Below are 15,780 nucleotides of genomic sequence, written 5' to 3'. Positions count from 1 at the left end.
CAATAATAAATTAAGCTTTGGATATAAATCTATAAAATAACTAAAAGAAAATACTGCTTTAAAACCTGTCCTTGCTTAAAAAAAAAGCATGGCGTGTGAATGAGAGAGCAGCGCTTTAATTTGCTGTGCTTTACATCCTACCTTGACACCTGAGCAGCATACACTCGCATTCAAATTGAGGGACGCTGATACACCTCTGTCACTGATTATATCCTTCATTGAAATTAAATTTTCAGCAGCAGGTGGTGCCTTCTGATCATCTCCAGGAGTTGCAAAATCCTCATACTAACCCGTCCCTCAGGAGCAGCTGCCAAAACTGGGCCATCCCAAGCTTCAGCTGGGTGGCAAGCAAAGAGTGTCTGCACATGTTTCCTGCCAGCGACCGTGCATGTGGTCAGTGCTGCAGCATAGAGAAGAGCGCAGAGGAAAATGAGCCACCTGAGGAGGTCTGTGTTTCAGTTCCTGTTCTGCTTAGCCAGAGCACGCTGCTTATTTTGATTGCTTTTGATCTGAAGAGTTATGTTTAGTAATGACCTGCTGCTGGTTTCTACTTATCGACATGTCGTTGTGCATGATGTGTCAAAAGACTGTCTGGAAAAACTCGCTGGTTGACGAGCTGTCATTTTATTTATATTTTGCATGTAAGATTAGATTTTACTGATGTACCCTGCAGGCACACAGTGAAAGCATCAAATTATTTTTTGTCACCAGACTAGTGCAGGGCAGCTGTCAGAGAGTGGAACACCATCAAGTCGATTTCACCATCAAAGAGGTGAAACCCAAGAAGGCAGGAAATTTCCACATCCTAGAGCTCCTCATGAGAAATCTGATCTCCATGGAGACCCTGTCAGCAATGTAAAGATCCCATCGGTCACAGGGTATCTTACGTCTTCTGTGCCCGAGAAGACCTTTCCTCAGGAGCCACTCATTTCCCAAGTGCCATTAAAAGTAAATTCATACGGTATCTTTCTTTAATTTCAAATGGGAAAACCTGCATTTGCTTAAATCCAGTTTGTGAACTGGTGCACTGCCAATTAAACCAAAACTGCAGCTACAAATAATTTTGGCTTTCTACATGTGATGACACTTTTTTTTCTTCTCTTAGTTACAGATCAAAGTATCTGGCCAGAGAGGTAGTTTGGGAATCAGCATTGCGGGTGGAAAAGGCTCTCTGCCTTACAAAGACCATGATGAGGTGAGTGATGAAGGAGTCTGTATTACTCAATCTCTTGCAACATAACTCATCCTCCATTCAAGCATCTATGTTTGACTCTGAATGATTGTGTGAAGCAGCAGCCTCAAGCATCTCACGGTCATACCGGTAATATCAAAGCCGACTTACAACTTGAACAAATATACCAACTGGAAAAGCTTTGAGTACATTGTTGTTACAACCATCCATCCGTGTTGTTTATTTCATTTCAGAGTATTTTTATTTCCCGAGTAGCTAAAGGGGGGCCATCAGAAAAGGCTGGAATCCATGTTGGAGACAGATTGCTGGAGGTAGGGGGGTGGGGGGTTCATTTTTTCAGAATTTCTGAATCATTGACTGGCAAATATACAAGTCAGGATGTAAAATATGCCTTAGTTGAAACAAGACATTGTGTCCTATATAATAGAAGAATTACCAGATGTTGCGTCTCCTGTCACCAGTGGGGGGCATCATAAGACCAACACTCAGCCTAGATTCCCCCTGGGTGACTAAGACCAATATAAGAGACACATAGGAAACAGAGGATGAGATAAATTTTTAACATGTTATTCTTGTTTTTTGTGGTAAGCCCACTGCTGGGTGTGTGACTTGACTTCCATGTCTAACACACGCTGCTGCTTTCACCCTTGTTCTAATTGTATGCCTTGACCTCTGCCCTTCCAGGTCAACGGGCTCAGCATGCAGGGGGCAACCCACCATGAGGCGGTCAGTGCCCTCAGGAATGCTGGGAGCTGCATCAAAATGAAAGTGGTAAGAGAAAGGGTGTTACCTCACGAGCTGTGTGACCCAGACGTGCCTCAGGATCCTCCAGACTCAACGGATCGACAGCTGCCTCGACAAGACAGCGGAGGCATGAGAAGCAAACAGTCCCAGCTGGAGAGCGCGGGAGACTGTTTGTCCAAGAAGATCGAGGTGGTTGTCTGCAATGGCAACAGCTTTGTGGGTGATTTACTATGATGACAGCATGAACATTGTTTTCAGAACATGTCTCAAGTCAGATATTCTAGATAAGAAAAAAAATTCTAGCAGTGTTTGCTTTCCATTCAGTGTTTCTTCTTTTTTTTTTTTTTTTTTTAGTCTGACTTGGAGAGAGATCTGCAGAGGACCTTGTCAGAACTGCAGGCAGAGGTTTTAAAAAAGGGTTCACTTCAAAGGGAGAAACACACGATGGCAGTAAGCAAATTTCCGATTCCTTTAAATCTCTTATTAAAACCTTCACTGTTACTTCATTTTACTTCCTTTTCTCCTCTTTTCAAATGACCAATCACTGTTGCCTTTTTCTGAGTTAAAAACAAAACTAAACTAAAACAAAAGAAAACCAAAACATTTAAACCCATCACGCCACATGACTGCTCCTTTATTTCCTCCTCCAATCTTGTTTCCCCTCTCTATCATCCCATAGATACCCCGGATCATCCTCACCCACCCCTCTACCTCAGATGAAGATGTGGAGCTCTTGACGCAAATCCCCAGCAGAGAGCTGCTTCGTGACTTAGACGGCCCTGGCAGTCTTGTGCACTCTGACTTCTGCGACAGTGCTTTTTACACACCTTCGCCTCAACTTGGAGCTTCGTACATGAAGGACAGAGACTGTTAGGAGTATCCGGCTGCAGTGTTTGAAACACACATTCTCAGAGATATAACTATGGAGGATTATTTTAAACGTATTGTCAGAATGAGCTTTTTATTTATTTATTTTATTTTTTTTTACTGTTACTGTAAGGTTGTTTGTCTGTAAACTATAACTGCTGCTAATAGTTTTACGTACATTAAAGCAATTTGCAAGCAGAATGAATTTTAAAGCTTTTTTTCAGTATAAAAACGGTTTTTCCTGCCAAACTTCTCTGAACAAAGACTAAAAAGTGCACTAATATTGAATGATATACAGTATCTAATTATAATTCATTTAACAGTGACTAAAGCTGCCTACCTCTCTTTCACTCCACTGTGTGTATGCTATGAATGGCTGCTATTAAAGCGTCTCTACCTGTGACAGTGTGAAACTCTTAGACCTTTTATAATCTGTCCTAAGATAAAATACCACATGGCTGAGCAGATTGCACAGCAGGGAGTCTGAATCCTGCTGCGTATTAAGACAGGTTGAACATAATTTTGTATTTGAACATGTTTTTTCTTTCTTTTTAAATACAAACCAAATAAAACTGCAGGAGGAATTTTTTAATTCAGCTTTTAAAGCCTTGAATGTAGAAATGGTATATGTACTGCATTTTATGATTGATGTGACAGCTTGGATATTCTCATGTCCACAGCTTGAATCTTCAGTGATTATTTTCTCAATAAAGTAGAAATATATTGTGTTTTTTATTGGTTTTATGGTGAGATTATCCCACAGTGATGTTTAGGTTTGTTGTGAAAACAATAAAACCAATGAGGCACAACACAAAACTTTTGTGTCTGCATGAATGTTTTTGTACTACAGTGTTATTACTACTGCAAACGCTAATCATCCCACATTAAGCCTGCAACAGGTTTGTTTTGTGTGCTATTCTACAGTCAATTGGCAGATGCTTTCAATCAAAGCAATTTACAATTAATCCCAACACACATGTCTTGTGGATGGGAGGAAGCTGGAGTACCCAGAGAGAACTGAAAGAGAACTACGCCACTGTGCTCTACAAGCCATGCTGCACCCAGGTTGTAACACCCAATGACGAGAATTAACCTCAGCTAAGTTATTACAAAAAGAACAGTCTTGTACCATTTGTACATTGCAAACAGCCACGTCTACTTATTTATCTACTTCATCCTGCTCTTTTTCAGACTATAGTAATTTCAACTTTTTTTTAAACCTGTTGATTATATTGTGTTCTTTTTGTCTGAAATAAAGAAATATCTATCTATCTATCTGAAGGTTTATTTACCGTGTATCACTGTAGGTGATATTATGGGATGGGAGGGGAAAAAACAAAAGAAAAAAACAGACAAAAAAACAAACAAACAAAAAAAAAGCCTGTTGCACTTTATGTAAGGACCTGCGTCTAACTGGACAGTCCACTTGCACCTTCCTATGATGTCCTATACTGTTTGATTTTGTGCTTGTGTTGTTCTCACTCAAATGTAAGTCGCTTTGGATAAAAGCGTCGACTAAATGACTGTAGAATAGAATAGAATAAAATAAAACTATAGATCAGCGTCTGCTTTATAAATCCAGTATTAGCTGGGATCTACTGATTTTATGATACCTTTTGTTTACAAACTGAATGTGTACACTACCTGACAGATGTCATACAACCAAATGCATGTCTATCACTGTGAGAATCATTTCAACCCAGAGGCTAACCCTTAAAGCTACCACAACAGGAGGGATGGCATTACTCTGTACCCTGCAGGCTGAAGCACAACTTCTGAGGAGCATGATTTTCTGAGAAAAATTGTTTATTTTTACCCTGATAGTGGAACTAAGCCCCAGAGTGTGCGCTGTAAAGTCTCTGTGTTTCTGCAAGTTGCTCCCACTTTCAAAGCTTCTCTTTGAAACTATTTCTATATATAATACATTTCAATAGAAAAAATATAAGTTGTGCCTACATGTGAGCAAGCAGAGTTGTGGCCACTTTTTTTTATTTAAACCCCACTTTTAATCAGAATTGGAGCTCACGTACCAGAGTAGAGTCATATGACATTAAGGAAACAGCAGTCTACTCAAAGGCAAAATGTTAGTGTACTTACTGCCAAATGTAAACAGAGGTTTTCTCCCTGTTGCTCTTGCACAATCAAAGAAAAAAAATGTGCCTGCTGTCTAAATGAACCCACTGAAACACCAAAACTGCTTGTGTCTCTAAGCAACTGATTTATATTATTTCCCAGATTTGCATGCCTGAAATAATAGATCCGATGATGTTTTTTTTATTCTTCTCTTTTAAGGTTAGGTTGATGTTAATAAAGCAATTTCCAGCTTCACAGTCTCTCAGTAGGGGTCATAAAATGTTTATGCCTTGTAATAATTTACACATAGATGTACTGGAAAATGAGACCCAGCTTGAAAAATCCTGCAATTTCCTTTCAAACTATGGTTATCTTACATAGGTGAGCAAAGTCGTCAACAGGGAGAACCCCCAGGGAACATGGATTTTGACGTGGCAATTACTTCCGCTTCAACTATTCTCACATGAGAAAGAGAACGGAACTGGTGTGATAAAGATAATGAACACGTAAAATGCACAACATTCCCACTTTTTCATTCATTCATTCATTTTTCAAACCTCTTAGTCCGATTAAAGGTCGGGTAAAGTGGAGCCTATCCCAGCAATCACTGGTGCACCCTTGAGAGGTCACCAGTCCATCACAGGGCCATTCCCACTTTTTGTTAAAAACAGTTAAATAAAAACTTTTAGGACCAGTTTCAGAGACAAGGCTCTGAAATCAAGGTTAAATTATTCTTAAACTAATCTTTTAAAAGGGTAGGTTTAGTTTCTGCTATGAAATGTTTGGGATATACAAACTTTAAATACTGACTATTATGCATCACAGAGCTCTGTGACAGGACCGCTTGTAGACAGAAAGAATTCACTTATTTATTTTGATTAAATAACTTTTCCAGGACACTTTTGAATGTATAACGGAAATGCTTTAAGCCAACATCTTTGCTTGAGCCGTGACTGAGAAGGAGTTGCACTAAGTGACGTTTCCACAATGCGGCACTTCAGTTTGAAAAGTCGCTTTCAGAAAAGGAGGAGGAGGATGTTGGTTGCTCTCTATTTGATTGTGTTTGCTGTGTACAAAATAGAAACCACATGATTGAAGAACCAAGCTTGTTTTAAATATAGTGTGTAGACAATGAAATTCACTCATCATTCACTCATATCTTAATTAAAAAATTGACGTTTACTCTTCGTATGATCTGATATGAGTGTTAATCACACTTGTGCCATTAGTGTCTTTTCTACATTGCAGCTTTTTTTTTTTCCCAACTTCATATTCAATCAACTTGAATTAATTTTCATTTCATTTCATGTTCCTCTTTTAGATATTTAAATTTTTGCTCATGCAATTTTTTAGTTCACTTCTTGGGTCTCTGTTTAGAGTTGAATGCAGGAAGTCTAAAGGAAACACAGTCACTTTGGGCTAGATCTTGTAACCTGTTTAATACTTTTTCCTGTGAAAAAAAAGTTAGGCATACAAATAACTCAGTTCCCAAAAATTAGTATTTAAAAAAAAAAACAAACAAAAAAAAAAAACCCAGAAGGAATTTCTTTAGAAAGGAAGGAAAGAAATATTTTAGTTGTGATTCCATTTTTATTTGCGTTGTTTTCACAACATATTTCCAAATGCTTTTTTCCCCCCCTTAATTGGTTTATATGTCATTACATGGCACAACTAGTTTGAATAACATCTTATCATACAAATATTTTGAATTACTTCTTTTTACCGCTGCCATTGTTTTAATTTTTGAGTTTCACAACATTAATGACCTTTTGGACTCTATTCCAAGGTTTTCTTATCAGTTTTACATAACTCTGTAGTCTGAAACTAATTAAAACTAGATTAGGAAATGAACTTTTTGTGCCAGTTTAACTAGTATAGATCGGATCTAATCCTAGTTTACTCTAAGGCCTGTTTCTGAAACACTATGCATTATAACAGGGGTGTTAACCCAAGGGCCACGATCCTGCAGGTTTGCCATGTATCCCTGTTCTAACACACCTGAATGAAAAAAATCAGTGAATGTGCAGAACTTCATTGGGTGATGGATCCATTTTGTATGAGCCAGGTTTGTTGGAATGGGAATACATGGAAAACCTGCAGGCCATCGGCTCTCACAGACCAATTTTGGACACACTTGCATTACAATTAAACTTTGTAAGGTCCGGTTTAGCTTTAACCAATAAATTTGCTTGAATTTACGCATTTAATGTGTGGATAGGACCGAATAACTTTTTTCCCCACCACCCCACTATTGACTTATTTTTATCTCTATAATTTTTTTTATTTGTTTGGGCATCTATTCAATTTGGTTTGAATTGAACTAATGCATTGGAGTCATTCCACAAGAACCGTATAAATTTGGTGGATTGCATGTTTTGACTAAAATGTATTATTGCTTGTATAAATCCACCATAGAACTAAGGAACTTCCAGAAAAACACATTTTCTCATCTCAGCACCAAATCCCTATAAATATTGATCATTATCTTATGACGTGGTTACTTACATTTTTTCAACCCCATTATATAGACTGTGGAAGCTCTACGTATTGTCCTCCGGGGGCCAGTACGATTCTAAAATATGTTTGTAAAGACATCAACAGTTTCATATTAGAAAGATGTCCTCAACACTAATCCAATAATTGAAAACACATAATTCACATAAAATCTTCCATTTTTATTTTGCTCAAGCTTCAAATGACCCTTTTCACAACAGCAGTCTCACCATTTTCTTCAAAAATGTTGTATGACTGAAGAATTTTAATCAAAACTCAATAATCTTTTGAGAGCTCCAAAACATTGCATACTGATATCAAACAAATATTTAAATATTTTTTCATGAACTAAAAAGAATATGTAAATAGCTTACACTAAACTTCTGCACTTTTGGCATCTGTGTGTGTTTGTGTATACGCAAATTTAAGTTTGTACATTTGTAAATATTCACAAATGCCCCGTTGTCCAAGGTATAAGAACCACGACTCGTCTGGTGAAATATACCTGCTAAGAAACTGACAAAAAAAAAACTTGTTAACTCACAATCTAAAGGGTTTCAACCAACCAGTAAACTATTTTTTGTGCATGTGTGTGCCTGTGTATCTCAGCTTTAATATGGAACATAAATTACACGCACATGTCTTATTAAAATGATGATCACAATATCATGATCCATTTAAAGAACTGCATAACTCAAGTAGCAAAATCAAAACCCTGTCACAATCTCACAAGCAATTGCGAACACTTAAGAGAGTTGAATATGGCAGGGTTTTATTTTTGCTTTGCTTGACCATCCTTTTAACAGAGAGAGAGGAGGAAAGCACATGGCATTCATGATATTTACAATGATATATTTTTCATTCATTCATTCATTATCCTAACCGCTTAGTCCAATGAAGGGTCACGGGAAAACTGGAGCGCATCCCAGCAGTCTTCAGGTGAAAGGCAGTGTACATCCTGGACAGCTCGCCAGTCCATCGCAGGGCATGATATATTTTTAAAATAGAAAAAAACATTAAAAAAAAAATAGTTTGTATCTTTTTTTTTCCCCATGAAATGGGATTTACTCACTGAGACTGGCAACCATGATAACCACGGGGTTAAACAGTAACCTTTCTGTATGAGTCTGCTTGTTCTTCCCATGAATGCATAGGTTCTTTCTGGGTACTCTGGCTTCCTGTTACTGTCCAAAGACATACATGTTAGGTTAGTTTGTTACACTACGTTAACTTTTCTGTATTAGTGAGCATTGAGTGTGACCGGCTGTTTGTCTCTTGTGGCCCTGCAATGTACTGAGTGGGTCCTGCTAATGGCTGGGATGGCTCCAATGCCCCACAACCCTGAAGTGGTAAAGAAAAGCAATTAATAAATACAAAAAAATCAAACTTAGAGCTTTGCTTTTTAATTCTTTTGATAACAAATCAATCAAAAATAAAGTCTGAGTGGCTTCCACCAGAATGAATTGAAAATTTGAATAATTTTATGATTACAAAATGGATAAAATGATAGCTGTTAGTTTAAGACTGTAATTTAAGACTTGTTGCAGGAACAATGTCATACTCCATATCTTTACACTTCAGATATTTAAGACTTTTTATCTCGAATTCCTCTGGATGAATACTAAATTACAGCCTTCCTACAAACAGGCAACACAAGAGGAAACACGAGGGAGGCGGCAATGTTGACTGCACTGCGTCTTACTGTAATTTTCTCTGCGTGACACAGACAGACGGGGGGAGGGGAGTAGTGAGGTGAGAACAGACAGGAACAGCTGTGACAGGAATGAAGAATGTAGTGTGCGTAAAGGATTAGCAGCCACTCCAGAGGTCTGCTTTCACTCACTGATAAGGGAACGGAAAAGTCGATCCAGTGACAAACAAGCAAGTAATAGAATTCGTTTCAAGCTAGAAGATAACTCATTACTGGAAACACACACACTCACACACACGCATGTTTGTCACATTAAACTTCTGCCTAGTTGAGATTTAGATTATCTGGCAATCTAATAAGAATCTAATATTGCTTTATATAATAAGAAGTGTAGCCTGATCTAAGAAGACTAAATTCATCTTTAATGAAATGCAAAATTGATTAATATCTGAATTTTAATATAAATCTCTCTGTGAATAATGCAAGAAATAAATGCTTGTTAAAAAAAATGGCAGTATGGAAGGGCTGATTTTCCTCAGAGGTGCTGCTTGTGGTTCCTGATGTGTGCATTGTTTCTGGTTCCCAGCATGCAGACTGCTGTCTGCAAGCTATTTGTAGCCATTAGGCATCTATAAAAAGGAATCGGCTGGTCCGTGCACACAGACCAGCTGTGATACACATTAAACTTCATGAGTGGGGCTGAAAAGTGAAGACCTTGTTTCCATACTGGCATGGACTTTTGCTTTGATCCCATTTAAAGTTTTGATTATGAATCTTGGACTGCTGACTGGAAATGAATAAGAGGGAGATGGACAATTTGAATAAAAGTATAACAAAGGTAAGAAGGTTTGAAAATGTACTTTTCTACTGAAAGGGTTTTGACCATCCACTTAGGTGTTTAATAGAAAGAAATTAAACATCTCTACTGCTCTGTACTCACTTTTAAAATATATGGACTGGATATTTTAGCATAATACTAAATTAAGACGTAGAAAAATATATAAAAAAAAAACTTGAGTTTCACTGAATCTGCACTGTTGTTTGAAGTACAGTCCCACCTTCCAGCTACTGCCCCCTCTCCAGCAAAACACACATAAACACACAGACAGATTATAGTCAAACTGTTACTTGATGCTCAAACTGCTAATTCCCATCAGCCCAGGGTAAAATAACAACTGTTTTCAGATGTATCTGAATTCTTACTAGAACTATCATAGGGGTTATAAGGATTGAAAATTAAAGTATATGTAACAAATTGTTTTTTAAGAAAATTAAACAATTATGAGCTAAAAGTGGACATCTATCTATCTATCTATCTATCTATCTATCTATCTATCTATCTATCTATCTATCTATCTATCTATCTATCTATCTATCTAAATCTATCTAAATGTATTTGTTGTCACTGAAAATTACATGAATGAAATGTGTTCTCCTGTTTAGTTCTTTCCTTCTGTATGAGACTTGCAATCCAAATAAGTGTTTGAAGTCCTCAGAGGATTAAATGTGCTCAGAGCAGCAGGAAATGGTCTATATTTGAATGCACTATCTTCTCTGGAGGGAGAGGTTTTGTGCTTGTCTGTAATTAAACTCTTCACTTGGTGATACACCCATCTATTTATGCATGCAATGGAGTACGACTACACTAATATACATTTTACCATCATGGAGCTCAGCAATCTCAGACTTAAAGCTGTAATTATAGAAATGAAGTGTGCGCTGAATAGCAAGCACAGATGACAATGTGTGAATAACTGGTGCGAAATGTTTGGAAATAAAAGCTTTAATGGGCTAAGAATAATGAGGGGAAAAGACAAATTTCACAAAAAGTTACATCTGTTGAATCCATTTAGTAGAAAAGTTGTTTTTTTTTTCCCCCTAAAGTACATTTGTCATTTTCTTGTCGGTTACTGTTTATGTTAGGCCCTCTGAAAACCCCAATACATGGTGGTCTCCTTCAGAAAGGGATTTAGTGCTGCCTGTTTTTTGGACTTTAAGAAGGGTCTGACGTGCCACATGGAATAGATGGGAGAGGGCACAAGTGCTTTGAGGTGATGCGTAACACAGTAAACTTGCACCAACTAGAAATGTGAACTATGAGGACGGCATGGCCCCAGCAACACTCACAGTGAGGAGCTCTCCAGGGCAAGTAGTGCTTGTTTTGATCTTTGATGGTGTAAACTTATTCTGCTATGACTACAGAGGAAGAGCAAACAAGGTGGTTTCGCAATGATATAAAGATAAAAACAAGTTTATAAGAAGGCTATTTGTGCTGAAGAATGTGTTTGAGTTGCTTTTTTTAGAGCTGATACACTGGATATGACTGCAACTCATCACAGCTCCAAGAAGTCTGAGGTCTCACATTTAGCATCAACACATCAAGTACAGAAAAAAGTAGAAATATTGAGATTTTTTTTATGACCTAAATTAAATATGTTTATCACTCAACTACTAAATACTTCATTAAAATGAAAGTCCTTAGTTTAAAATACTAAAAAGTATTATTTATCAATTGCATAATGAACAGTCCAAGTCAAAAAGTTATTATTTCTGAGCTGTAAATCTTGTCATTGTCATTTTACATGGAATTTGTATTTATATTTAAAATATTTTGATAATCTCACTGCACATATGCATCCTAATTAAAAGTGTAAAGTTAGAATTCTGTTTTGCTTGAATTAAGCAAATATGGCTTCACTATTCTACACTACAATGACAGTTTATGTTCAAAGTGGAGAATGTTTTTCCATCCCGTTGCTGGGATGTGGTGTGTAAAATGACACTCACCTGTCATGCCACACAGCCTCCTGGAAGCAGAGCTTAGAGTGCAGTCCATCACCCTTTGGCATTGCTGGGTAGCGATGGCCACAGAAATGTACATGAGAAATGTCACTAAACCATCAAAATGAGTCAGAAAAGCAGAGTTTTGAGGTAAAAAAGTTTACAATGAGCTGCTTTTATGATCCAGAGAATCCTTGTCAATGAAGCCATGAAATACAGTTTTCTTTTTGGGGCCTTTGTTAAGAATAAATAATGTGTGGCTTGAGGTACATTTAAAGAAATTATCGGACAAGAAAACTAGAAATTGCACACAAATGAAGAAAAATGGATAAAATGTAGCTTTATAATAGGGCAGCAGTGCCTGACTGGACAAGTCATTCCGTTTTAAAAACGAATTTAAGTAGAAATGATAAATTGTTTTATTGTGTAATTACTGAGCCTTTTGTCCCAGACTAAGAACAAGTTTTTTTTATTTTTTATTTTTTTTGTACTTCAAACTTCTATGGATTTGCAACATTTTTCCTCACTTTGTTGGTTGTGCTTAAACAAGCTGCAGCTTTAGGGTGATTAATGTTGAACCATGGCACTTATTTCAATACTGGAAAAGATTAAATAACATTTTTAAAATAATTTGAATAATCATTTCTTATTTAAATGATAATAATGATGATTTTATTATTTAAAACAGTTTTCACATTTCACAAAAATGAAAAGAGGAGCACACATCTCAGTAACCAGATCAGGAAAACAATGTACTTACATGGAGCTGTTTATTTGGCTTACATCACAGATAGAAAAATGCTAAAGAGCCTTCATCAGTCCTCATTTCTGACAAGGTCAATTACCTAAAACATTACCTTTATAAACTAAACAGGTGTCAGCTTCAACCAATTAGTCATCTTAATTGCATCTGAAACAACTTCTAAAATGGAAATTATCATTGAATCCATTTGGCATCATAGCATTCAGTATGGATGTCCACAACAACTCTCTTTTGGGACAGTTTCTCTCAGTAACATGTCACTAAATTACATTATCAGCTGCTTTTGCAATAAAATAAATAAATAAATAAATAGTTAAATAAATGAATAGATAAAATAAATAAAAGAAGACTAAAAACCACTGCTGCTTTTGTTGCAGTGGTTTTTTGTCACAATACTTCTTGCTATTTGCACCGAAACATAGTGCTAGGCAAAACATACTATAAAAACAAAATAACAAAACAGTATTTAAGTCACAGAAATAAAAAATCCCCCCCCACCCCCCCAGCCCATGTAACAAACACACCATTGCCATACCATTACCATCAACACTTCTAGCTCAGAACTCACACAAAACCTGGATTCCTTCAGTATATTAGACAAAACTCAGCCATTACATGGCAGTATTGTGGTAAACAGCTTTTAAGAAGCATAGGATTATCAGCTAATTATTCTCACCAATGACATACGTAGTCATTTCCTCTAGAGAACTCTTTCTGCTCTACTTTCCGTATTTATTTTCCCAAGAGCATGATGGCTATGCGCCACCGGCTGATAGAAAGCAGTTTAAAGTGGTCGGCTTATAGGCACCAAATGTAAATCTTAACTAAACTAAATAAGACACAAAAAGCAAATAGATGGCCCTAAAGGTTAGATGGACCAGGGACCATCCCAGTAAGCTTTTGGGGCTTTTGTGGTGTATGGAGATGATGGCCAGCAGTCCCCAGTCTGCCATCAGCCAAGGCCTGCAACACAAAATCAAATTAATGAACAAATCAAATAACCCAAAATATACCCACAAGGCCCAACATGGCTACGCTGTCACATCTAAGTGGTCTGTCTGACCAGAAATAGTGGATTTAATAAGTGCTTTTATTGAAAATATTTAAGTTTTTAGCACCTGTTTTTTTTTTTTTTTTTTTTTTTTTTGTTTAAACTAAAAATCCTCAAACAAAGCTGTGGGGGATAGAATGACATAATACATTTAGTACACTCATTCTTCAAATGTGCAGAACTGTTTATTAAAGCTATTTTTTCCTTTTCCTTTTTATTCTGGGTTTCATTAAGTTCAAGACACCCAGAACGTTTACAGCTTTCTCAGTGATGGGCCCACTTTTGACTTTGGGCATCCATCTTGGATCCTACCTGCAGTATGAGCTCTCTCCCGCCAGTTAAAGACTCTGTCCTCTCATGGATAAATAATTCTCATCTTGTTATAGTTGCTGTATTTCCTTATGTGAAAATGTGGCATCAATGCCAGATGTATAAAAATAAACTGAATAGGCCCAAAGCCCTTAAAGTGGGATACAAGCAATGCTGGTTAAGAACTATACATGACAAGGGTCTAATTAAGTCACTTAATTAGTACTCAGCTGTAAAACCCCTTAATAAGCCATGCATTTCAATTTGCAGCTGATGTGGGTCTATTAAAATGTTGAACTATGGCATGGCTCTCACTGGACTTCTTTAATGGTGACCGAATTCTAAAGAGAAACTTTCATGCTCATTTTAACATGAAAAATGCTTCCATGACCTCTTACAGTAACACTGGTTTACTTTTGATTTTCTAAATATGTACTGAGTGTTTAAAAGTATCAGATCAAGGACAAAAATGCTTTCAAAATAACACATGGTTCTAGAGTCACAAGCTGCATTATGTAGCAGGAGGGAAGGTTCATCAGCTGTTTTACAAGACAGCTGTGAACGGCTGCAAAGAACAACGTGAAAACAAAAGCAAAAGAATCATGGATATAATCATGGATATACTGTTTTAAAAAATCTAATGTAAACCACTATTTTGGTGACATACTAAAATGAATATGTTAGAAATGGGGGAATAACACAAGGCTACATGTTTCACAGAGGATGTGATGGACCAGATAGTATTTTTTTTCCCTTTTTGTTTTTTAGGTTTGAAGCTACTTTTTTTTATTTTTTATTTTTTTATCTTCTCCCATTATTACAATCAGCTGTTACTACAAGATATAAGTTTGGTCAACTTGTGTCCTACAATGAAACTGGACCTAAATTCACTGAATATGTCAATATCAGTGGCCTGAGTTGTGTGATTAATTTTTAAAATGGCATCAAGTATGTTCTGCAATAACCTACGCTGATAAACTGATTAGAGAAGGAATTTTCAGTGGCCTTGCACTCCAGTTTGCACTTCGTAGATGACCTGATTGCATTAGCAGAGAAGAGGTGTAATTAAGCAGGATAAGCTCTTTTGATGAGTATGTGCTGTGATTGCTGCAGTAGGGAAAGTTGAGGACTTTTTCACCCATCACGCCTGATGGCTTTGAATCCTAATGGCAAAGGAACCTATGTTGCCACTGTAGTAAACTAAATTACGCACTGGATAAGTGCCTCAGCACACTTCACCACAGCAATGTCAAGATGCTAGCTTTCTATTTTAAAGTTGACTTTATTCCATTTGTAATCCTATAAGAGAAGTCTTGATATACACTCTCAAAAATAGAGGAACAAGATAGGGACATTTCTGTACCTATAGGTACATTTTAAAGAAATGTTCTCTCAAAAGTACAATACTGGTCTTTAAGAGACCAGAAGCACACCTTCAGAGTATGAAAAAGGGTTCAAAGTGACATAAAGTACAAATTTGTACCATTTCGACCATAAGGGTACCTGCAGCATTGAAAAATGTAATGTTAATGGCTGTAATGTTACAAATTAGAGCAGAGTTGAGTGATGACAGTAGTACTACTTAACAGTCATTTACTACACCAGACAATGAAGGTCAGGTGCTGCAAACTAAGTGTATGGCTGGTCAGTATTTTGAGTTTTTGAAGATTATTTCTAGATTAAAGATAAGATAATATTGCTAAGTGGCATGGACCAGGCCTAATCCTGTGGAAAACATAAAAAAACATGACTTGATAAGGTGAGGTTGAACTTGATAAGGTACAAAACTAGACCAGAACTGAAGGGTACAGAAATGTCTCTCAAAAGAGTACACCCCCAGCGACAAGCATTTGTAC

The 15,780-nt window shown here is 36.9% G+C and overlaps 1 protein-coding gene across 2 annotated transcripts in view; it reads left to right on the top strand.

The window, feature by feature from the left end:
- The first annotated feature begins 9,693 nt into the window (after positions 1 to 9,693).
- The window catches only part of mlip (muscular LMNA-interacting protein), a 39,301-nt gene continuing 33,214 nt past the window's right edge, over positions 9,694 to 15,780 (top strand). For both annotated transcript variants that reach the window (XM_079249004.1, XM_079249005.1), the window contains exon 1: positions 9,694 to 9,858. In XM_079249004.1, coding sequence (XP_079105130.1) covers positions 9,814 to 9,858 — 45 coding nt within the window. In that variant the 5' untranslated portion in view covers positions 9,694 to 9,813. The remainder of the gene's footprint in view (positions 9,859 to 15,780) is intronic.

This window comes from Telmatherina bonti (assembly GCF_933228915.1).
Source record: "Telmatherina bonti genome assembly, chromosome: 11".
NCBI classification, from domain to species: Eukaryota; Metazoa; Chordata; class Actinopteri; order Atheriniformes; family Telmatherinidae; genus Telmatherina; species Telmatherina bonti.
Note: the sequence above shows the minus strand (reverse complement) of the source record. Positions and strands in the feature narration are given on the sequence as shown.